This window comes from Balaenoptera ricei, chromosome 6, assembly GCF_028023285.1.
Source record: "Balaenoptera ricei isolate mBalRic1 chromosome 6, mBalRic1.hap2, whole genome shotgun sequence".
Classification (NCBI taxonomy): Eukaryota; Metazoa; Chordata; class Mammalia; order Artiodactyla; family Balaenopteridae; genus Balaenoptera; species Balaenoptera ricei.
The window spans coordinates 16,001,761-16,026,524 of record NC_082644.1 but is presented as its reverse complement, the minus strand read 5'-3'; the positions used below and the strand labels follow the sequence as shown (position 1 = coordinate 16,026,524).

Sequence of the window (24,764 nt, the reverse complement as noted above, 5' to 3'; positions counted from 1 at the left end):
GAGGGGAACCCAGGAACCCAGGAACCCAGGAGAGCGGAAGTGCAACTCCTAACTATCCAGTGAGTGGATCACCCAGGCCTCCTCCCTCCGCCCTGTGGCTGGGGGCAGGGGTGGGGAAGGGAGCGAGAAGAGTGGAGACTCCAAATGGTCCATTTAGCCCCCAGTTATCAATTCCAGCGTTTGGTGGTGGTGACGGCTGGCTGGAGTTGTGGGTGAAATTTGGGGATTATCTGTGGTTTCCCGATGATCTGTTCAATACAGCTTTGGGCAGTTGATGTTGGGCTCGACTGGGGCATGTTCTGGAAGAGGGTTGCCTGGGGCCTGTGGAGATGGCAGGCGGTTCCTAGCCAGGGCGCCTGTCTGAGAGCTGCCCAGGATGGCCCCATCTGGGCCGCTGCCAGGCCCCCAGTTCTACCCGCTCTGCCAGGTGGGTGGGGCCCTTCGGAGGCAGAAGAGGGCTGCCTGACACAAGCCCACACAGTGACTCAGGGGCTGGGCCCCGGGGCTCCTGGGGCCTGGCCAAGTGAACCACCATGGGAGGTCATGGGGGGCGGGAGAGGGGCTGTTTGGCAGTGGGCTGTGTGTGTTTGTGTCTGTGTGTGTTGTGTGTGTTTGGGTTGGGCTGGTCTCCAGGCAGGGCCCCCTTCCCTGCTGCTTGGCCTCACTGCCACCAGGCCTGGTGGATTTCCTCCCAGCCTCGGTCCCTCCGCATGATGCCTCCTACCGTTGACGCTGCTTGGAGCTCGGCTGCCTTCATGCCCTCGGCCCGTGCTTTCAAACATTGCCCCACGGCGCCCCTTATCTCAGTCACCCACGGTGCCCCGCAGGCCTTTGGATGCCACAAGCAGGACTTCAACCCCGCTGTGCGGCAAGTCTCCGCCTGTCCCTCCTCTCTGACCCCTGTGGGTGGGTGGCTCGCCCAGAAGCTGTTCAGTTCAGCTGCCTGTGGTGCTGGGGAGCGGATTCTGGCTGCCTGGTTCGGAGCCCAGGGACCCTCCTCTGCCCGCCCCCCCATCCCATTCTGCAAGGAGTAGTCCCTCTGCAGGTCCCCGAGGCCAGCCTGGTGAGGCGAGACCGAGCCTGGCGTGGCCTGTTAGCTCCCCTGGCTCTGTGGCACGGTTCTGGGCTCACTCACGGCCTCGGAGAGGCTTCTGGATTGAGCTGTGGCACGGAGGGGATTCCCCTGGCTCACCCTTTAGCGGTGCGACGCCGGCTCGTGACCCCCCTGGACGAGGCGGCTGAGACGTGGCATGGCACAGGCCACAGCTACCGGGACCTGTGGTCCCCATGCGGCCCTGGGCCACAGCCCTCCTCCAGGGGAGGGGTGTGTGGGTGCATCGCTGAGGACACCCAAGGCAGTGGCACGGCTTTGCTCCCTCTCGGTCCCCACACCAGGGCCCAGAAGTCTGGTGATCGGCGGTGGGGGAGAGGGAATATGGGTGAATGGCTGCAAAGAGCCTTGCCCCGGAAAGCAGAAGGAAGTGAACTTGCTATTAACTGCAGACCCTCGGTCGGCCAAGCCACTCACTGTTCTGGGCTCCGGTCTCCTCCTTTGCCCGGCGGGACGGTGGCCGCTGTGCTGCCCACCCCACGCGGTCGGGCAAGGGGCAGGTCCAGGAGGGGCAGGGCAGGCTGGCGGAGAGGATGGGTGTGCGCGGCCCCGCTGGCTCGGCGTTGGGACAGGGAGGGTGTGGACACCGAAATCGTCATTTGCGGGCACGGTGCTCACAGAAGCGGCTGCCTATGCAGGTGTTAAAGGAACTTGACCGTGAGGTGTGTTTGTGAATGTGGGGTGTGAGCATGTGCAGATCCGTGTGTGTGTGTGTGAATGGGCGTACGTGGGTGTATCCCCTATACAAACACACTCATTGATTCAAAGTCCACAATGGGGGACGTCCCTGGCGGTCCAGTGGTTAAGGTTTTGCCTTCTAGTGCAGGGGGTGCGGGTTCGATCCCTGGTCGGGGAGCTAAGATCCCACATGCCTCGGGGCCAAAAACCAGAAAACAAAACAGAAGCAATATTGTAACAAATTCAATAAAGACTTTAAAAATGGTCCACATCAAAAAAATCTTTAAAAAAAAAAAAATAAAGTCCGAAGTGGGCTGAGCCCAGAAACAGGCGGCAAAAAAGGGAACGTAAGAGCAGAGGTGAGCTCGGGGACTTCCCTGGTGGTCCAGTGGTAAAGAATCCGCCTTCTAGTGCAGGGGACGCGGGTTCGATCCCTGGTCAGGGAGCCCGCGTGCCACAACTAGAGAGAAGCCCTCACGCCACAACGAAGAGCCTGCGTGCCGCGATGAAAGATTCCGCGTGCCACAACTGACTCGATGCAGCCAAACAAATAAAAATAAATAAATACTAAAAAAACAAAAAAAAGACAGAGGTGAGCTCTTCCCTCAAGGAATCTCTCTAGTCTCATGGTGGAAGTGGGACCCAGGCAAGAGAAAAATGTAAAGAAATACAGAAGAGAGAAAAGCGTACAACAGGGTGTTTTGTGAGCCTGTGAGAGGAGCAGGAGAGGGCAGGGTAGGGTCACCGACTGAGAGAAGGTGGCCCTGTGAGGTAATTTTGAAAGGCGCCACAGACTGGTGTCCTGAAGTGGGAAGGCTGTCCCGGTTTGGGGGAAGGGGGAAAACGTTCTGCCCAGGTCGGCCGGCAGAAGCAAATCAACTGTTGAGTGAGAAGGTGGGCAGGTTGACGTGAATGAAGAAGCAAGAGTCAGTGGGCACCCTGGCAGCGTGTGGTCCAGAAGGGTGTGAACCAACGCAGTGAGTGTGGGCCCTCTTCAGACATGGCCCCTCAAAGCATTCGCCTGGTTCCTCTAGAACCTGGAAGTCTAGAGGACAAATCCAAGGCTGCTGTGAGGAAGATGTGTAGAGAAACCATCGTGAATCCCAGATGAGCCCAGAGGCCTGATTCTAGGCTTTGGGTGGGGGTGGGGGGATTAGGCATGGGGGAGGGGAGTTAACCTGGAGGTCGAGGGTGCAAGTCCAGTGTATTACAGGCCCGAGATAATGCCAGCTCCAAATTTGGGAAGGTGAAGTGTCGCCTTTGGGACAAATGTCAGTGAAACTGGGCCAGCCCTTGTCAGAGGGCACCAGTTCACGTTCTGTCGGCTTCAGTGTTCTCCCCCATTTGGGATGTGGTCATGCTTAAGCTATGTGACTATCTCCCTCCACTCTCTCTGTGAGCTCCTAGTATCTGCAGAGCTACACCAGGTGACTCCATACACCCACGGCAGCAGGGATGTATTTCTGTACCCATAGCACCTAGAAGGGGCCTCACACATACTTGACACTTAACGTCATCTGAATGAACGCAGAGGGCATTGGTGAATCATGCCAAGCGTGGTGGGGAAAATGGCACAGGGAGGAAGGAGCTGTGGATTTGAATGGCAGGATTTTATAAACTAGGAGCGAGGTAGCTCCAAATCCTCTTCCAAGGTCCCTGCTGTGGTCCCGGTGGCCCCGTATCTGATCGAAGACCTCTACTCAAAAGCGTGTGGGGTTGGTAGGGTGAGTCACACCCTAATTTGTCTGGCAGAACTCGAAGGTGTGAGAGCTCGGTGAGCTGGGAGCAAATCTGTTCAGGGTCATTCACTGGTAGACCAATTAGTCCAACCCCTAGTCTTGATGATGGAGAAATTGAGGCCCAGAGATGTGAGGTGGCTTGCCCAAGGTCACATGGTGAGAGTTTGAATGTCAAGATCTTCCATTTGCTGACCCCTTGTATGTCATCCTGGGGAATCCTGGAGAGGGTTTCAGCCCCCGGTTCTGAGCAATTCCACCTCCCCTACCCCGACCCCCAACACAGTCATACAAGTTCAATGAGAATGATCTCATGCTCCCTTCTCATCCTAAACTTGTCATACACGACTCAGTCCCAGAGAGAGAGGCAACCCCACAGGACTGGGTCAAGTTAACCATCCTCCATGGGTGCCCTTCTAGCTGGGCTCCTGCATACTGACCTCTCCCCTCCAGTCTCTGGACGTCGTTCCTGCTCGTGCATCCAGGGGTCATCTAACCAAGGCTGGCCATGGCACGCATACCCTGGGATTCCCCACCTCCCTCCATGGGAAGAAAACTAGATCAAAGTAAGCCCCGGGGTCCATATTTCTTTTCAGGGCTCCTCATCCTGGCCTCCTGAGTGCTGGTCCAGCCTGGGGCACCTGGAGACCCCCCAGCACCGTGCAGGTGCTTCAGAGACTGCCAAGGCCTTTGGAATTCTGCCATTGCGCATAGGCTACTTCTGCTGTTACAGTCACCCCTTGGGTTCATCCACATCACACGTCTCTAGGCCTCTGGGGGCCTCCTGTCCTCTCGCTCTGGTCCATCCTGCCTACCACTCCAGCGCCGTCATCTCTAAAGATTGGCTTTTGCATGTTACTTCTCCCATGGGCAATCTCCAGCATCTCTACAGGGCACCCACCAAAGTCACACCTGTGCCGAGCTTCTGAGATCCTGCACAGCCTTCTCCCACTTTCTCCTTTCATAACCATCACAGGGGGCCTCCTTCTCACTTTTTAAAACAATCTTTGCCTCTGCAGTTTCCCCAGCCCAGAGCTCCCTTTTTCCTTCACTCAAGGATTCAAATGTCTTCCTTCTCCAGGACATGGCCCACGCCCGGCCTCCTCCAAGTAGCCTCAGGACCATATGGATTTGTAGATCATCTAGATCCAACCCCTCATTTTCTAGATGAGGAACCTGAGGCCCAGAGACATTAGCTGACTTGCTTAAAAGTCAAATCACTAGCTAGAGACTGGAAATCAACATTTCCTCACCTTGCAGTAAAATACCTTTCACTCTTCCTGGCTGAAGAGGGTGTGTCATCCTGGAGGGAAAGGGATCCTGGGAAGGGACAGGACTGTCCCTAAGTCCACATGATCTCCAGTTGTCCGTACAGCCAGAAACACAATTAAGTGCTGAATTATACGCTGCTCTGCATCATTATTTAAGTGTTTCCAAAGGAGATTGTAAGCCCCTTGAAGGCAGGGAACTTTCCCTGTGCCCTGGATCGTGTTCTCTCCAAAGCCCTTAGTACGGGGCACATAGAAGGCGTCACGTGGTATGGCTGGAACCCCGGCCAGAGTTTTCATCTGCGAGAATAATTTTATCATCTCCATTTCTGGCAGCGAACGAAACAGCATGGAAGCCAAAGGGACTCTGCCCAGGGGCAAGTCCGGTTCCTAAGTTTTCATGTAGATGGAAGGGGGGTGGCCGTGGGAGTGCATGACAAACCGTAGTTTGGGCGAAAATCCACAGGGCCTAATAATGAGTTTCAGGCCCGATGGGTTTCCAGCTCCCCTGCCTGCTGCTGATATCATAGGAAAATCACCCATGGCTCGGGAGGACGAGCCATGGCAGGGGTGGAAAAGGTCTCTGGTGCACACACACCTTTTCCTCCTCTGCCCCTTTCACTGCTCCTCCAGGCATCACCTAACGCTCCTTCCCCCTCCATCCTGCCCTCGGTCCTGTGGAGGCGCCTTCAGGGGACTGTTGTGACCCTGACATTTAACGTGGTGCTCGGAGGTACTGCCCTAGTTTATGCGACTCCCACACGTGTGGGGAAGCATCGTGGGCTGAGGTGCTAGTTTCCAGCCCCCGGAGATCACAGTGCTTGGACTGCCAGAAGGGGCTTCATGATGAGACGGAGACCCAGGGAATTGGAGAAATTGATGTTCGCCTGGGCAAGATACGTTTTTCTTTCCTTTCTCTCTTTGTATCCAGACTTGAAAGGGTGTCTTTGGCAGAGCCATTTAAACAGATTTACAGATTGGCAAGGTGCTGGGGGCACCTGGGGAAAGGTTCTCCAGTGGAAATGTTGCACCAACTCCGCTTCTAGGGCAGTCCAGAGCCTCCTGTGATTGGTGGCCCCTGCTCAGCACATCTGAAGGGCTCCATGCTCCCCTCCTCTCCTCCGGGGCCTGGGGCAGTAGGCTTGTAACAGTACCTTCTCCAGCTTCCCAGTGGGTGGAGGTTGGTTAGGGTCACTGGGTAAGAGGAAATGGCTGATGACACCCACCCACCCTCCTGTCAGCCTGGGGGATGTGCCCTTTGTGCTCTCAAGTTGGCATTTGTGCATTCCACATTCTCTTCCTTCCCTTATCTGTGGGGAGGGAGGTGGGGTGGGTCATAGAGTGCACAGGGATTACCATATTTCCCACTTTCCTGAAGAGAAACCTAAGGCTCAGAGAGGGGGCATGGCCCACACAGGCTCAGGTGAGTCACCTGTGGCATCGGCATTGCAGGAGCCAGGTGTCCTGGGCTCCCCAGCTCCCCAGCTCTGGTAGTAGGAGGACCAAGGCCGAGCAGACTGGGTTAGCCATTGGGAAGCTATGGGAAATGGGTCCTCTGGAGAGTGCCGGGAGGGCTGTTCAGAGAAGCCAGTGGAGGGGGCATGGCCAGGGAAGTCTTCACCCCACCACTGAGATGGCACAGAGCAATTAACGACCAATGAAGACAGACCGGCAGGGTGGCATTCCATGGCCCTCTTGCCCAGATCAGACTCAACTATAGGGTACAATTACCTGCAGAAGTGGTGTGGGGTAGCTGCCTGCACATGCCATTTGAAACTACTGGGGGAGATGCTTCTCTCTTAGGCTCCAGTTACTCCCTTTGGGACCCTGCCTTATAGATCCACCCACCCCGCTAAAGCCACCATCTAGGACGATGGAACTTGCTTCTAGGGGGAGACCATATCTGATGCCAACATCTCTTTGAAGACACTCATCCCGGTTTATTCTCAAGAAACAGCACCCTTTGACTCCGCCTCCAAGGCTCATGGGTATGGTCAAGGTCCTGAGTTCCCCATGAATGCACGAAGCATACACTTCCACCCCAGAATTCATCCTGGCTTTGAAGGATGGGAAGGCCTTACCTCGAGTTTTGTTTTCTTTAGGAAGGAGAGAGATGGTCTTTCCTTCCTGAAGATAGACGAAGAACTGGTAGCGATGGAAGCCACTTTGTGCTGGTGGGGAAGGAGGCTGGTAGGCTGTGGGTAGAAAAACAAGAGAGGGTGGGCTCCACATCCCACAGTACCCAGGGGTTCCTGGCTATTCTGGGCAGGGGGAAAGAGAATCATTCTTGGTCCTTTTCATGGACCCCTCCTGGGGTCCTAGCTGGGGGCCCACCCACTGCAAACCATTAGGATTTATCTTTGGCAGGATCTCATCTTCAGCAGCTTCATTTAGAAGCACATTATCTGGGGTGGCGGGAGGAGGAGCTGTGGGCTGGTTGAAGGTCTTGGGTGCTGGCCGGGCTCTTGGGCCTTTCTGGGCCAGCGGGTGTTGGCGTTGTCCTCTTTTTGGTTTAGTCTGTCCTGATGGATGTCCTCCCTCAAGAGAAACTCATCTTCCTCTGTGAGTGTTTTTGGCAGGGGATTTTTATTTATTTTTTCAGCATTTCCTTATGAACTCAATCCCCAAAGAAGCCAATTTCTTGGCTGGATCCGGAGGATCTGGAAGTGGTTACGGGGGTGGGTGGGACTCGGTTCAAAGGTTTGATCATGGAAGCTGTAGGATCTGGGTGCTCGGGGCACCGGGAGCCGACTCAGGCTCTTCCGGAGGAGAATGCCTATCTCCCTTCCTTTCGCTCTTTGTGCGGGAGGTACTCTTTTTCGGGGGAGAAGCGGGGTGGGGACATCTCTCATCCTTCCCCCAAGTCTATGCAGGGCCTTGGGGTTTTGCAGGCCGACTCTCGCGGGCCATTCCAGCTGGGCCTCCTTCCAAGAGTGTGGGCCTCTTCCTCCTCCCCTTTGCTCCCTTCATCTCCCTTTCCAAGGAGCCAAGCATCTTCCTGGGGGTGGGTGGGGATGAAGTGTTTGCAAGGAGGATGCTGGGGGGAGGGAGTATTGGTACACTGTGGCCACCTCCCTCTCCTGATCGTTAGACAAGAGCCACTTGCTGCTCAAAGCTGTGGAAGCGTTCCTCGTGGTGCACTTCTGGCCACTGGGGCCTCCGGAGTGCCCACAGCCAGGGGAATTCCTGACTATTCATTTCTCCCTGGGTTTTTGTATTGCAGAGCCAGATGTATGTGTGTGCGTGTGTGTGTGTGTGTGCACGCCCGCAGAATGAGAACAGCACAGGGTGTGCCAGGAGCCATGTGAATCTGTGTGAATTGGGGTCTACGCTGGGGCGGGTGCAGGTGTTGGTGGACCCGATGGGCATGGGTGCTGAGGCTGTTTTGGAGGGTCTCTGTCAGCGCGTGTGTACATGTGGGTAAACTGATGCTTTTTTACAAACACCGCCAACCAGTGAGGGAACTCAGTGGTTCTATGCAGCTGAGGATGTATCCTCGGGGGAGATAGAGACACAACCCGGTCTTACTAGGGCTTTCCTGAAGAGGTCTCCCTCCAAAAGTAGAGATGAGAGGCCATGAGGAGAAAGGGAAGGGGGACACACTTGTTGAGCCACGTCTCAGGGCCAGGTCCTGGCTAAGTGCTTTCCCTGTGACATCTCCCTAATCTTCACCACAACTTGGTAAGGTGGGTGTCACGGCCATTTTCTGGATGAGGAAACTGAGGCTCCGAGAGGTGAAGTCAGGCCAACGGTCAGTGGTGGAGCTGCGCTTTGAATCCAGGCCCATCTGGTGCCCGAGTCCGCGTTGCTTTATGGAACCATGATGCTCGGTTGGTTTTTCTTGCTCAACCCTTTGCCAGAGGCCAACTCACCACCTGAGAATCCCCTTCAAGTTGAGTGGAGGGCGTGCCCTTGCTGGCGGGATCCCAGAGGCAGGGGAGGTGGGGAGCTGATGGTGAGAATGGGGGTGGGAAGAGGAGGGCATCAGAGAAAAGGGAGGTCCACGCAGCCCCTCGCAGCCACATGGTGGGACTGGGGCAGGGGAACGAGAGAGGGGGCAGAGGGAAGAGAGCTACCTGCCAATCCCATGGAGGAGGGGCGGTTCTGGTTCTGGGTTCTCTCCCAGCAGAGCCCTGCAGGTTACTGTGGGCTCCATCCCTTACTGGTTGTGTGAGTTGGGGCAGGTGGTTCTGTGCCTCAGTTTCCTTCTCTTTAAAATGGAGATATTGATGGCAGCGACCTTAGAAGGCAGTTGTGAAGATAAGATCAGAACATCCAAGTAAACTCTTGGATGAGCGCTTTGCACACTGTGAAGCGTCCACGTAAAGTTGTATTGCTGTGATTCTTGTGATCACCCTCATTGCCCTGGCTAGGGGAAGGGGCGCTGGAGGGTCTTACTCACGTGATAACTCCTGGCCCTGAATCTTCCCTTTCTTCATGTCAGCGCCCTGAAAGTAAGAGACAGGCACAGACGAGGGTTACTCCTGGGGCAGCGGGAGGCCACGCCATCACACTTAGTCCAGGTGGGCTCTGCTGAGTTCTTTCTCTCGGAGGGAGTAGGATGGAAGAGGAGGAAGCTGGCTGGCTGTCCTGGGGGACGCTGCCAGAACGTGCCGTGGGGTTTGGAATGGTGCCTTGGGGGTCTGGGGAAGAGAGGACAGGTGCAGACATTGCTGAGGGTGGCTTGGTGGCGAGGGATGGACTCCCTGATCTCTGGAGAGCCTGACAGGACCCTTCCAGAAGGGCTGCCCCACTCTCACCATCTGTGCCCCCAGGCTGGGCCCAGGATGCACCTCTGAGGCCTGTGGGTTCTGGTCAAATCTAGGGCGGGGCTGACCGTCCTCACTGCTTGCCCATCCTCTCGGGTTCTCTTTGGGGCCTTCAGAATACTCGACCAACGGCTGCCTGAGCAGCCAGAAGGGCAAGGAAGGGCCGGAGGAGGCCGGACTGCCTGATTCTGAGGCAGCTACTTCCCCCAGCCTCGACCGGACTCAACCCACCACCCTGGGCCGATGGGACAGCCTCAGTTTCCCTCTTTCTCTTCCTCCCCCTTCCCTCCCTTCTCCCCTCTGCTCAGTGTCTGTGGGATCATGAGGTGATCCCCGGGGGGCGGGTGCTAATTACTGTCTGTGCAGGACCGGGAGATGCTCAGATGAAAGGCACTGGAGCTGGGGCCCTGGTTTTGTGCCACAGCTCAGGGCCCCGGGGCCATGCCAGGGAGTCCTGCGGCCCCTAGGTGTGGGGTTTTATAGCCTTAATGATGGTGATTAGCGCGGCTCCCCAGTGATCCTGCCAACACCTAACTGTGCTCTGGCCACCTTTCCATCGAGCCCTTCTGGTGCAGCCCCTGCTCCTTCCCCTCGAGCGAGGTGCTCAGGGTGGAGATGGGGGTGGGGATGGGGATGGGGGAGCATGAGATTTCTTCTCAGTTCTCTGTGGAGGTTCTCAGAGTCACCTGGGTGACCCAAACCCTAGTGTGTTTGACTTTTTACCAAATGTAAGCCCCTCCCCCCGTCCCAGAGCCTCCCCCCACCATTCTCCCCTTTAGGCTGCAGCCTGCCCTCCGGCTGTTCTCACTTCGGGCCTTTTTGGCCAGAAAATCCCTCTCCCCCAGGCTCCTCCGTGTCCATCTAGGTTACCTTTGGTCGGAAGGAGGGGCGGGAGACTGCAGAAGGATGGACCCCCCCCCCACTTTGAGCCCCCGTCCCTCTGTTTCCTTCACGCCCTTTGACACCCCTGCCCCTCCCCCCCTCTGCCCAGGAGTATCCAGGAGCCCGTCAGGCGCAGCAGAGCGTGCTCCCTCTGCCTGGCCTTCCCAGCGCAGCCCCCTTCCCCTCAGTATCAGGCCGGGGTGTGGCAGGGGGGCACTGGGGCGCCAGGACGGGGCGGGGGGCACGGAGGCCCCTCCCCTGGATACCCTTCTCTCCCAGGAGAGGCGGGGAGGGCCCTAGGCCTCGCAGCCACTCTCCCCAAATAGGTCTCTGGCCACCCTAGCAAGACTGAGAGATGGGGGATGGGGGCTGAGGCCAGGGAAGCCCAGCCCAGCCCCGCCCGGCCTCCTCTGTGCTCCCAGCCTCCCCCTCATTCCTTTCCAAGTCATCCCAGCCAGCGGTTTGTTTAAACAAAACAATAGCAACCTAAGCTGGCTGTTTCTTTTCAATTCCCCACAGGCTTAGGTCCCACCCAGAGTGATAAACAGGCCTCTCTCCTGGTGTGAGCGCAGGGAGGGGGTGAGGGTGCGGATGGGCCCTGGGCCCGTAAGGTCAGAGCAGTGTGGAAAGTCTGATCGGAGCCTTGATCAGGGTGGGGAGGCTCTCCGTCCCCTCCCTTTCACTCTGGGGAGTCTTTTCTCCCCGACTGGGGCCAGCTTGGCAAAGACACACGCAAACCCTTGGATTCGTCAGTAGAGCTGGCGGCCCTGCCTGCCCGCCTTCCCCTGCCCGCTGCCCCTGAGCTCAGCTGAGGCAGCTGCCGCCGGGCCCCGAGCAAAGGGCATTGATAGCCTTGAGAGCCTTTAGGGTCTCTCCGGAGCTTGTCCCATGGACAGGTGCTGGTCCTTGCTGGAAGGAAGAGCACGGAGGGAAGGCTCTGGGGAAGGACCAGGCCGTAGAAGGGCCCCCTGAGTGTGATCAGCACGGCTGGTATGTACTCGCGTTGGGCTGAATATTGGCGAAGCTCCCTCTGGGCCATAAATCTTCCCTCCTTGGTCTGTCCTTGGGGGCCTAAAATTTCTACCACAGAATTAATACCTGGTGGGGGACTTAGGAAACTAAATCCAAAGGGTGAGAAAATTGAGTCCCCAAGATCAGACGACTTGTCCAGAGCCTCACGAGCAGTGAGTGGGAGAATTCCAGAATGTTCCAGGAGGAGGGGGCCCCAGGCCCTTCGACCTTGGACCTGCAGTGCTGACCTGTGCCTCTTCTAGGAACATCATGACAATCCCATCCCTCCTCTAGGAGGCGTTTTTGGGAAGACCATTATTAACATACACAAATATTACCCAGAGGGCTTTGGGGCTGCTGTGGAAGTGGCCTACCTTTCCCCTCCCCCCATGTGAAAACGTGAGGTCTCCTAAAACATCTTCGTGGCTTGGAGTGTCACATGTAGACTGAAGTCACCTTAGAAAACTGGAAACCTCTGGGGACGGGAGAGATTCAGGGACATTTTGAAGGCAAGAGGGAGAAATCTGTCGTTCAGAGCACTTCCCAGGGAGACTGGGCTGAGGGAAGTGCCCTGAGGGTGGCGATGAGCCCAGCATTTGCGGACCAGACCCCATACCTGTCAAGTCTGAGCAGTGCAGAGCTTTAGCAGGAGAGCCTCAGGAGGGGAGGGGCTGCCTCACCTCCACGCCCTCCCTGGCCCCCCAGGTACGCTGCTCCTCTTTAAGGTGGGCCCCGGGCACAGACTAAATTTCCTTTCCCTTACTATACCTAAGACAGGTGGACATTTTCAAAAGGAACTTGTCTAAATGCTGATTTAAAAGAGGAAATAATGACTGAAATGACAAACGGCATAAAAGTAGTTGGATTTCTAATCCTCAAGACCACTGAGAAGCCCAGGATGGGTTTTTCAGGAATCAGGACAGAAGTACCGGAGGTGTTTGGTCAGTGTGCTTTGGGAGGATGTCCTGGACCCGTCTAAGACACAGGGACTGGGTGGCCTTGGGAAGGCAGCTCCTTTCCTTATCAGTATCCTCTGCAAATGGGGAGCCCGATACCCATCGCCCTCTTAGCAAGGAGAGGGGAGGAAGGGGCAGAAAATTGCTCAGTCGGACCCTTAAATGCTCAGGATATAAGATAGTCTCTCCTCTTTCTTAGAACTTGGTGCCCGATGTGTGCGCATGTGTGCGTACGTGTGTGCATCCGTGTGTGTACACGTGCATGTGTGTGTCCAGGGCTTCCTGGCATGGGAATTAGCACAAATTATTCTAATTGCGGAGAAGAATCTCAACTCTATGGACCCTTTGCAGGAACTTCCTGGTTTATAGAACATGAGATTTCTTTTCCAGCTCTCTCCCACCTCAGGAACCCATTGCTGGCTTCCCTGGTGGTGCAGTGGTTAAGAATCCGCCTGCCAATGCAGGGGACACGGGTTCCTGGTCCAGGAAGATCCCACATGCCGCGGAGCAACTAAGCCCGTGCGCCACAGCTACTGAGCCTGCGCTCCAGAGCCCGCGAGCCGCAACTACTGAGTCCGCGTGATGCAACTATGGAAGCCCATGCGCCTAGGGCCTGTGTTCTGCAGCAAGAGAAGCCACCGTAATGAGAAAAGCTCGTGCACCACAAGGAAGAGTAGCCCCCGCTCACCGCAACTAGAGAAAGCCCGCACGCAGCAACGAAGACGAACACAGCCAAAAATAAATAAAAATAAAATAAATAAATTAGTATATATATAAAAAAGAACCCATTGGGTCTTGTTAAGCTAGTTTGGAACTGGCACATGAGATGCTTAAGAAAAGTTGAGGTTCAACGGAGAATCACAGCAACTCCATTCTTGGACCAGGGTGATGCAGACTGTCACACAGTCTGAGTGGTTTGTCTCAGGACAAGTAAAGAGCACAGTGCTGGAAGCTGGGAACTGACCCCCACCCCCCATCCTACATTTGTAATGAGCTTTTAGGGTTTATTCTCCAGGGCACTGTCCAACCAATGGATCTCACAGCAGCCCTTGCGTGGGACGGGCAGAGATCGGTCTCCCCATCTGACTGGAGAGAAACCCAGAGAAGCTTCAGCTTCTCAAGGTCAGGGACTATATCCTCTCCATCTTTGTAGCCCTTAGGATGCTTTGCACATAGTAGGGGTAGTAGATGTTATCCATGCCCTGGCCCATCCCCTGGCTCACCGACTCCACTTTCAACCTGCTTCTCCTGGTCCCAGGGCCAGCACTGGCCTCCCGAGCTCACTTCACCCCCTGTGCATTAGGGCAGATGTGCTGGGGCGTTAATGTTCCCTGGCAACAGCTCTTAACCAATGGCTGATGGGAACTGGTGCGTAAGTGCTCCAGGTACCCCCAGTGGAACTTGTTTGCTCATGAACCTTCCTTGGGTGCCTTCCTTCTCCTGTCTTACCCACTGCCTTACTGGTGCTCTCTCATGTCCCCTTCAAAATAAATTACTTGTACTGATATCCTTGTCTCAAGCTCTGCTTCTGGGGGACCCCAAGCTAAGACAGTAAGGGTCCAATAAACATCTGTGGGATGAATGGAGAGAAGAGTGAAGGCTTTGTCCAAGGTGTCCTAGGTAGCTGACTCTTGGTCCTGGCCTCTTCTGATGAGACCTCACTGCTGCTGTCTGGACCTGGATCTTTCTGCCCTCCCGGACCAGGCCCTAGAGTTCCCTGACAGAATTAGTCCCTGATATATTAAGCCCTTGGAAAACCGCAAACAGATGCACCAACTAGATGAAAGTCACCTTGATCTTTTGTTTCTTGTCCCCTTGGGGACAGCCAGAGAGCTACATTCCCTGAGAATGAAGTTTCCAGAGATGCCCCTACCCCAGGCTGGGGAACCCCTTAGGTAAGATTTGGATTGTGAGGTCTGGAGGGTGGGGAAGGGGCCTGGCTCAACACTGGGCCCAGCTGGGAGGCTGGCCCAGTTTCCTCACTTCCCTTCAGTTACCTTCAGGCAACTGCCCGCCCACCTGGGCATACGTGAAGGCCCCAGGTACTCGGGCTTGCTGAGCCCTCGAGCAGAGGGTCAGCAGCACATTTCCTTGAGTGCTAGGGAGATGATTTAATCTCTTCATCCACCTCTTTCCATCTGGGCAGGAGGATGTAATCACTTCTCCTGCCTGGCTTCAAACCTCAGTCAGAGTGGGAAGTTTTACTTTTTGATCTCTGGGTGGGTGGGGTGGGGGGCATCAGGAGAGTCCTGAACTGGGAAGGTGAGATGCAGAAGGGTGTAGTGGAGATGAGGAAGAGCAGAGGGAGAAATGAGCAAAACAGCAAGCAAAACTCGGGGAAAAAATGGAAAAAAGGGGAAAATAGGACAGAGTTCCAGGCTCTCTGACACTGGCACCAAACGAGAAAGCTCCCTGCTGTTTTACACAGCTGCCTGCGAGCTGCCAAGTGGCAAAAGATCTAGGAAAAGGCACAAGATTGGAAAGTGCTCTCCAGCAATCTGTGGATTCTGCAATTCACTAGGGGTAAGTAAGTGGAAGGCACTGACAGCTCCTGGGCTCTGAGATCTCCAGGGGCTGCGTCTGCCGGGCCGCCTAACACCCGCCTGGAGAGGACCCAGCTCTGGAGACTGTGCCTGCCCCAAGGGAAAGGCTGCGATCAATTAATCCTATGGTCTGCTTTTTCGCCCTGGGGCTGGGAAAACGGGGGTCCGGCCACCAAGGGGGGTGGAGTGGAATCCGTGGGAAGTGCTGAGAAGGAGGCACAGACATGAGCCCTTCTGGGAGCCAAGTGCTTCCAGACTCCAGGGTGTAGGATGGCCAATGATTTTGTGCACCGGTTTCCCTCAAGAAGTGTCAACATCAAAGACCTGATAGTCTCCTCCTGGCACCTTCATGGGCGGTAGACTTCATGGCGTTTTCTAAAGATGGATTGCACCATCTTTAGAAAACGCCAATGGATGGCCAGCAGATTCTGGTATTTGGCACCAACTGGCACAGGACCGTTGGGTTTTGATTCCTAGTTTGGCTTCAGATCTGGAGTCAGTTACTTCCCTGGGTCTCCAGATGCCAAAATGAGTTGGGGTGAGGTGGGGTGTTGCTGGTCTGCTTCTTGGCTTAAGTAGTTACCCAGATGGGAGGAGCTTCACCACTCTCCACGACACTGAGTGAAGAGGCAAGATTTCCCAAGGCCAGGGTCAAGGTTGCTTGTGGTCTAACAAGTACAGGTTGTCTAAGCCCTTTGTTCCAGGCCATATGGAGGTGCGAGTGGTTCCCAAATAAGCCACCGTGTCTTGCACCTGTGTGTATGTGACAGTATCTAGCATAGAGTTAGCCCTGAGGCATGATGGCTGGGGAGATGGGTAGTTAAATGAATCAATTAATGAGAACCCCTGTGAAATCGAAAATAAGAAATATGAATTAAGACACATTTTATGGTATTGAGGAGCTCATGGTCTAGTGGGGCAGATACATCAATAAAGAAATAACTGTATTATAGGTCTAAATAATTGCAGTCTATAGGAAATGCTGAAGGAGCAGAGAGGATGGAAATTGTAATTGCTTGGGGGTAGTAATCAGGGAAAGCTACTGAAAGGAGGCTGTACTCGATCCGGGCTTTGAAGGGTATGTAGGAGTTTTCCAGTTTTCCAGTGGACAGGATAGGGAGAGGAGGGGCAGTTTACGTTGAGGAAACTGCATAAGCAATCTATAAATATGTCAACAAGGTGTGACAAGAACAGGTGGGTCTGGAAGAAGCTCAAGTTGAGGCTGGAAATGTAGGCTGGGGTTAGGCTTGAATGGCAGGCAGTGCTTCTGATTTCTGAGAATTGCAGCCATCAGTAAACCAAAGTTTGGGCCCACAGACCCCAGGCAAGACTCTTTCTGTCTTCCAAATGCTCAGCAACTGTGTCCCAGGAGCGTCATCAAAGGGGGTTGGTCAGCTGCCTCTCTGGTCAAGAACAAATCTGGGTGGGGTCAGGCTTTGGGACATTGCCCATATGTGGCAGGTCAGAGCTGGATGGAGCCGAACCCTGCGACCATGGCCTCACTCAGAGCAGGTGCACCTGGGACCCCCGAACCCCAACCCATCCCTTTTACAAACCGTAACTTTTTCAGTTTTAGATCATTAAAGGATAGCATGTTCATTGTAGAAAAAATTTAAAACACGGAAGAAAATAACTGGAAAGAAAAAGAATCCCCTGGATCATTCTGCATAGAGATAGCTGCCCTGAGAACACCAGGGCTCCCTTCTTTGCATCTGGGTCCCAAAGCTTCTCGTCACGCAAGTGCCAGGTTTGAGCCCCTGGTCCCTTCTGGGGTCTGCGTGCCGGACTCCCATCTGCTTGGGGAAACGTGCCTTAGTTACTCTCAGTCTCTGAAGCTCAGAGACTGGTATGGACCTCAGGAGATGGTGGACCCACCCCTCTTTGACCCTGGCCTGTCACAGGTCACCCATTCTCAGGACGTAGCATCTAGGTAGGGTTAGGAGGAGGGTGGGAAGGAAAAAAGGAATAAAGAACACAATGTATGGTCTTATTGAACCTGTCCCACTTAGAAATAGCCAAGAAATATTAAGATAGATTGAGAGCAAATATCATGAGGTGATAGCTAAATATAATTATTATGCTTCAGTGTCAGCTTAGGCTAAAGACTGCCATTTCTAGACACACGGAACGAACGTCGAAGCTTTCAGGAGCAACAACAGGTTGCTGGAATGGCTCATTTATCTGGAATTGGGTATTTTTCATAAGAACATTTCCCTGATCTCTTGGATCTTATATTTTTAGCTCCCCAACTCCTTTCATCTTAACTATTTTGGATAGCGATCTTATTAAAACACTAGTTCTCATGTTCTTCAACACACACACACACACACACACACACACACACACGGATAATACCTTATGTAATTTTAAACACCATTGTGGTTGTCACAGTGAGTAGCCAGTTTTGCACCCTATGACAGCACAAGACTGCAATGCTCAAAAACAAATACAAAGAACAGTCTTCCGCCTGCTCAAACCTCCCCAGGGTCCAATAATTTAATATTGACGCCGTGGTCAGTACATAAAGAAAGGGGAACCACCTCTTGCAGGGCACCTACAACGTGGCAGGCATTCCGCCAGCATCTTTACGCAAGTTAGATCACTCCGGTCCCCGCCTCGCAGCCCGTTTCCCACTAAGGTGCGGTGACCCTCAGGAGACCCACCCCTGCCGCCAGCACCGCCATTGGGAGGATGAAGACCCTCGGTCCTGCTGAGGGAGCTGAGCTTCGTGGTCTGGTTTCTGGCGCTGCAAGAACCAGGGAAATGTTGCCATCTGGTTAAAAGCAGCCCCACTGGATCAGTGACTGAGCTGTTAACCCAGCCGTTCCAAAGGGCAACCTGGGCTTCAGTCCAATGTCATTACCAATTAGCTGCATGACTTTGAGAAAGACACTATTTCCCAGCGTCTCAGTTTCCGTACCTGTAAAGTGGCTGTGATAATGATACCTGCCCTGGTTTCCTCACAGACTCGTGAAGATGAAATTAGGAAATGGGATAGTCTGAAGTCACACGGTGCCATCTGAGGGTAAGGGTCATGACGGTTCCCTTCCCCGGGCTCAGCGAGGAAAGAGAGGGGTGAAGCCGCTGCTGGCCAGGCTAGGGGGAGACACTGCCCGCAGTCTCCGTCTGTCCGCCCTCAGAACCCATCCCGCGAGCTGTGACGGGCCCAGGAAGCCTCCTGGCAGGGTCAACCACATGAGGCTAATGGCTGTGCCATGGGCTCGGCAGTTACTCAGCTGTAAACGTGGGGCCCTTCCTGCTGGGCCTGCACTCACCCAGGGTGCGCAGAGCGCGTGGCACATAATGTTTATTAATACGCTTTGATGAGGGGCGTTAGTATCTCCTAATGACACCATCTGAGCCCGCCTCCTTCCTTCTCTTGCTCGCTCTCTCCCCCATCCCATGGAGACACACAGTCACTCAGACAGAGACGAGGGCCCCCAGAGGAGGGACAGGAGGCAGAGCTGTCCCAGGAGGCAGGGGCTGGGATGGGGGTCGAGCCACAGGGGTCAGACAGAGGATCCAGGGTGAGGGAGGAAGTAGCATGCTGCTGGCTCGGCTGTCGGGTGAGAAATTGGCCAGAAAGTGCTTGGTGATGGGAGCACGGGAAGCAAAACAGTGGCAAGACTTTTCCAAAACTGGTGGGAAGGCGCGGGAGCGGTGCGGGGTGGGGTGAGACAGGAGAAGCTGGAGCTGGGGAGGGGCTGAGCCCTGGATGGGAGCAGGAGGGAGAGCCACTAGAGGTCTGCGGGTCCCTGGAGGGCAGGGCGGGGCTGAGAAGGGGGGGCGGGGGTGGGGGAGGGGTGAGAGCCAGGGGAGGGGAAACGGTGAGTCACGCTCACTCAGGCTCACACGCGCTCACAGCCACACACGTCCACACACTCCCAGCACCCCCCATGTATGCACACACGCTCACACACACAACACGTGCACTCACGTGCACGCTCACAGATACATGATCACACACCCCTCAACTCACACATGCCCTCACACGCTCACATAGATACGTGTCCACAGTCACGCACACGCTCACGCACAGCCTCCACGCGCTCACACACGCTCACTACACACACAGCACGCTTAGTCAATGTACACTCACATACACCCCTCCACCTACACACATATGCACACATGCCCACACACACTCACACATGTTCACATATACACGGTCACACACACAGAGCCCTCCACCTCGCACACTTATGCAACGCACATATACACACAACACACAGGCACGCTCACACACGTGCTCACATGTACACACACATGCTCATACAACACGTACTCACATACACATACATACCCATGCTCACGCTCTCACGCACATACACTCAACACGCGTCCACATACACTCACGTATGCATGCTTGCACAGGCGCTCACACACACACGTGCTCACACGCGCTCCCTCTCCCAGGCAGCCTTTCATTGGTGGGTATGTCAGGGGCGGAGCATGAAGGGGGCAGCAGGCTGCAGGGCGCTGGGGAAGGGGGCCGGGCAAGGCTAAAGCGTGGACCGTGGGATTAGGAGAAGTGGGTGTGGGAATCTCCAGGCAGAAGACCAGGACAAAGAGATGACTGAGTAGGACTGAGGGCTGTGAGTAAGAACTGAGCTGTTCTCTGTCACCCTCCGGAGTGTGAGCGCCAAAGGGGTGGGGATGCAGGAAGGAAGGGGAGCCCTGGCAGGAGAGGAGGTCAGCTAGGAGTGGAGGCGTCCCTGCCCCTGCCCTCCTGCCCTCCTGCCTCTGCTGTGGTAGGACGCTGCAGGCTGACCTGCCCCCTCTCCCTAGAGCTGAGAGCAATTAGGAAACACTGCCCGTTAATCCCCAAAACAAACAGGGCTTGAGAGACTGCAGTCCAGCCAGAGGGGAGGGAGTTGCAGGGCTGCCTCCTCAGGCCCACTCTTATCGCCTTGAATGTCTCATCTCCAGCATCTAGTCTTTCTGGCTGGGTGGCTGCAACCCCAGAAGAGACCAGGAGGAACTGGGGAGGACCAATAAACTGGGAGGAGGTGATCTGCCGAGATCTTTGCTCCCCAACTCCAGCTGGACAGAGGGGGCCCAGCAGCCCCCTAGCTCCTCCCTGGCCTGGGGAGTAGTACCCCAGGGTTTGTGAGTGGTCAGGGAGTGCTGGCATCTGGAATGATCCCAGGGTGCTTGTGAGAGCTACATGGGGGCGCCCCCAGGTTCACAGCGTAGGGACCACCTTCACCGACGGCCAAGGAGGCTTCTCAGGGTGCCTGGCTCAGCAGTCTCCTCTGGATCCTGGCCCTCCTGGTCCTTCCATCTCCTCTCTTTTTGCCTAAGCCTCCCCCCACCCCTCCCGTACCATCCTGCCCTCTACCGCCCACCAGGAAATGGCCAACTGTCTCTGGGCTACTCTGTCCTCCCCGTGTACCATCTATGGGATGCTGGCTGTCCTAGAGAATCCAGGCCCCAGAGGCTGGCGGGTCCTCAGTCAGGCTCCTGGGCTCTGTCCTCGGCTTTGTCTCCCTCCTTTGCCCTATTTTTTGTTCCATACTTGGCTCCAAGGCAGAATCTGTACTTTGGGGCCTCTCCCTGCTTCCCCACCAAAAGGGCCCAGGCCTGGGGCAGCCTTGTGAAAAGGAATGAAGGAAGGGAGGAAAGAAGGAAGGAAGGAGCGAGGGACTTTCTGGAAGGAAGCTTGGGGATCAGGACTTTTGAGCAAGAAAATATGCTGGCAAGATTTGGAGGCTCCGTGAAGCCCCGTGCTCCTTAGAAAGGGTGATAATAAGCAGAAACAGACCTAAGTCTCATTCAAATCACATCTTGCTCTTTTCGGAGGGACTGACAGTGAACTTGGCCCCAGTCTCTAGCCCCCTGCTACTCAAAGCGGCAGCAGCATCACACGAGAACTTGTTAGAAATGCAAATGTTGGGTTCCACCTCAGACATAATGTGAATCAGGATCTTTCTTTTAACAAGAACTTGCGGTGATCCGCATGCACCATAAAGTCTGAGAAGCACTGCGGCAGCGTTGTGCTCTCAGGGCCCTGGGGTCTCTGGACTGGGTGGGGGACTCCTCATCAGAACTGTGGTGGCAGCAATGGTGGGAGCCACCTGAGCTCTTGTCCCTGACACTGTCCCATTTCAGGTCTCTCCCAGGCTCAGGAGCCCCCGTGGGATCACCCTTCCCTGGGCAGCACCTGGCTGACCTTTAGGTGCTGCGGTGGCCCCAGCTCTCAAGTCAGATTATTCAGACTCCTGGGCGGTCGCAGGAGGTGGGGAGGGGTTGGGGCCCCGGCCGGGACCGGGAAACATGAGACCGGGTGTGCACCCTTCTTCCCTGCACCCCTGCTTGGAGCCACGAAAAGCACGCCCGGTCAGTGAGTCTTGGTGTCACTCACTTTTCTGAGCCTTTGAGTCTCTGGCCTTAGGCAAGGCAGCCCCTCCTGCTGGAGAGGGACCCGTGTAGCCACGTCTGGGTGCACTGTTTGCTGGGTGCTCCACGGGGTGTTGGATACACACCCACTGGTGCTTCCTTCCCCCCATCATGCTCCCCACTCCCGACTCTATTTGAGGAGGGGGAATGTTTATTCCCCAGGTGTTTATTTATTTATTATTATTATTTTTTGGCCGCTCCGTACGGCTTGTGGGATCTCAGTTCCCCAACCAGGGCTTGAACCCCCTGGACCCTTGGCAGTGCACGGAAGGAGAGCACAGAGTCCTAAGCACAGGAGCACCAGGGTAGTCCCTCCCCAGGTGTTTAGAAATCTCTGGGGAAGGAGGAGGCAAGAGAGCCTTGCTCTTTCTTGCAGCTTGAGGACCAGAGGAGGGTGTGTGAGACGGCGCAGGTGGCAGGTCGGGGTCTGCTCTGGGGGGCGGGGGTGGGGGAAATCTGGTCCCAGCAGGAGGGCTGCAGTCACGTGCTTCCCTCAGCTTTCTTTCTTCACAGATGCCCATGCAAACTTGCCATCCCCGACCAGCTGCCAGGCTGCCCTCGTCTTCCTTGGCCATGCCATGGGTGGTGCGGTGGGCCTTCGTGCCCCTGCCTGCCTGTGTCAAGGCCAAGGGAATGGTGAACGTGGCCCACTGGGGCCGAGCAGTTGTCAGCCGGGACCAGGGCTTGCTCTCATTCTGTTGTGTCACCTTTTACAGTGCCCGGCAGGCAGATGCCAATCTGGGGAGCTTGGCAATCACAGTGAAAAAACAACAGAGACTGAGGTCAGTAAACTCCACTCCACCCTGGCCTCACATCTGGTCCCATCCGTCTCTGGAATGCTTGGAAACTGACATAATCCCAGGGAGAGAAAGGGGGATCTACGGCCCTCTCTGGCAAGGCCAAGTGAATTGGGTCACTACGCAGCCCCTTCAGTGGGTGTCACCTGTTTAGGGTCACTCAGCTGAGCCCCAGAGGCCAGTGGGGAGGTTTGTGCAGAGGACCCTGGCTGCCTCTGGAAGCGGCACCCACCCTCCTCCCTGGCAGGTGGAGAGCTGGGCTCGGGCAGCTGTGGTGCTTGGCTGCCGGCCCGATCGGGATCATCATCGGTCTCAAAGTGTGTTGAAATGGGTCTTTGCACAACCTTGAGGAGGGCCCAGCAATTCCAGGTGACAGTGCCCAGGGCTATGAGGAGATGGGAGGAAAGGGGACGAGGTGACAGCAGAGAACAAGCCCAAAGTGGGGTTAAGGGGCTTTCACAGCTGCTGACTCCCGAGGTTTCTGGGGCTGGGGCTCAGCCTGCCTCCTTCCAGCCCTAACCCATGTGGCTGGACCTCAGAGGCCTTCCACCCTGGGAGTCTGGGGTTCTGGGATGCCAGGCCAATCCCTAGGCTATGCCACAGGGAGCCGAGAGAAACTTCTCCCTGGAACTTTTCTTCGCTGTGAGCAGTTAATTGCCCTGGCATCCGAGGCTGCAGTGCATGAGCAAGGGGCCTTTAATGAAAGCAAACGACAGCTGATCAATCTGCCAGCTCCAGCCCCGCTCCTCTCCGTGGGGTCTGGCCACGCTCCGTTCAGCCTCCACGGCCTGCACCAGCGGGGTGGGCTCCAACCTATTACCATTGGCGCTTCCAGCCCTAATGGGGGAGAGGGTGAGCCCCCGCGCCTCCTCTGCCCTACTGAACCAGCTGTCCTGTCCTGCGTGAGGGGCTGGCCCTGGAGGAGAAGGCTTGGCTGGATGCCATCCCTGGGTGACCCCCTCAGGAAGGGGGCAGATAGCTGCTCAGTGGGATTTGTGTGAAGGGATAATATTTAGGAAGTAAGTGGGGGCGCGGTCTAGACAACGGGGATGGTTTTTCAGTTACTTGCAGATTGTGGCTTTGAGAAAGCGGTCAGGCCATCAGATCGTTCGTGCTGTGGGAGAAGGCAGAGAAGAATTGGGGCTAGGGGAAAGTCCCTCTTTCTACCCCAATTCACCCGCCCTGGCTCCTGGCTAACGCCAACGTAGCCCACACTGACTGAGTACCTGCTAGGTGCCAAGTGCTGTGCCCACGAGAGGGTGGCATACAGGCTGGCAGGGACATGAGAGTAATGAGGTAAATTACAGGGGAGATGAGTGCTAAGAAGAGGATTTACAGAGGGCCTAGTCTGGGGTGGGGAGGGCTTCCTGGAAGAAGCACGAATCGGCTCTCCACCTGACAGTGGTGCTTGGCGGGGAAGGGGAGGCCCATATTTCTGGACCCCAGCTGCCAGGCCAGGACCCTTCCAGCGCCTCCTCACCCCCAAGGAGCCCCAGGCCCTTTTCACCTACTCCTTGAAATGCTTGACCCTCCCCTTGGGCTGCTTGGTGGCTGGAGGAGGGAGGATTGAGGACGAAGGAGCAGGAAAGGGCGTGGAGGCAACTGACCTTGTCCGGGGCAGGACCCCCTGCTGGGAAGCAGAAGCAGAGCTCCCTTTGGGGGAGAAACCCCCTCAGGATCTACAGCAATAAAAAAGGGGCCCCCGAGCTCTCTTTCGCTGCAGCCTCTAATGATGGGGTTGGGTATAATGAATATCTGTGTGCTAGTAAAACAGACTAATGACTGCCTTCATTTAATGGACCCCTTTTATCCTTACTCGTTCCCAAACCAGAAGGGACCGTCCTGGGGGCTGAGGTCTGGAGCCTCGTGGTAGCTACAGCCCCCAGCTGTTTGGGTTGGGGGCCCACTGGTTACTGAGCCTGAGGCCCCTCGGAGGCTGCCTTTTCCTCCTCCATCCCTTATCTGGTTGAAACCGCCGGAGGAGTCTAGGGAGATGCCTGACAGTAACCAGCCTTAGGAAGTGGGCAGGCGATGGGGAGGGAGGAAGCATATACACGCCGATTCCTATGGACAGTGTCGACACTTGTAACACGTGGCTGCAGAGGAGAAGCATCTAGCAGCCGCTGGCTGTACCACGCCCCCTTCCTCTGCCCCACACCGATGCCAGTAGGAGCTCACAAATCATCCCAGTGTCAACTCCTTCACTTGAGAAGAGCTAGACTCCAGGAGGGAGGGGCTTGCCTGCTGATTCACCAGCAACACCTGTGTTTCGCTTGGGAGGTCTCCCTGCTCGGGACTAGCCAAGCCTGACCCTGTTTGGCTTCCTGGAGCTTGGTGAGATCACAGCCCTGGGTGTTGTGGCTGCAGGCTAGTGTGACCTGCCATGCAGGGAATATTTTTAAAGAGAGACTTGCCCCTGTGTTCCCAGGATTAGCTCACTGAGAGACTCAAGTTGTTCTTTTGAGTCCCGCCCCGACCTCATTTGATGGTAGAAAGCTGTCAGGGGAACATGAGTTCACTTGGGATAAAATGGGTAGTGGAAGTAAACAATCCAAAACACTTGTCATGGACAAGCCCCTGGTGGTGGCCAGGGGACCTTGGGTGGCTGGTAGCA

At 55.6% G+C, this 24,764-nt stretch overlaps 1 protein-coding gene across 3 annotated transcripts in view; it reads right to left on the bottom strand.

The window, feature by feature from the left end:
- PEBP4 (phosphatidylethanolamine binding protein 4) overlaps positions 1-24,764 on the bottom strand; it is a 269,506-nt gene that overhangs the window by 4,654 nt on the left and 240,088 nt on the right. For all 3 annotated transcript variants that reach the window (XM_059926888.1, XM_059926889.1, XM_059926887.1), the window contains 2 exons: positions 9,196-9,241; positions 6,875-6,988 (listed from right to left, as the gene is read on the bottom strand). In XM_059926888.1, the coding sequence (XP_059782871.1) occupies positions 6,875-6,988; positions 9,196-9,241 (160 nt within the window). The remainder of the gene's footprint in view (positions 1-6,874; positions 6,989-9,195; positions 9,242-24,764) is intronic.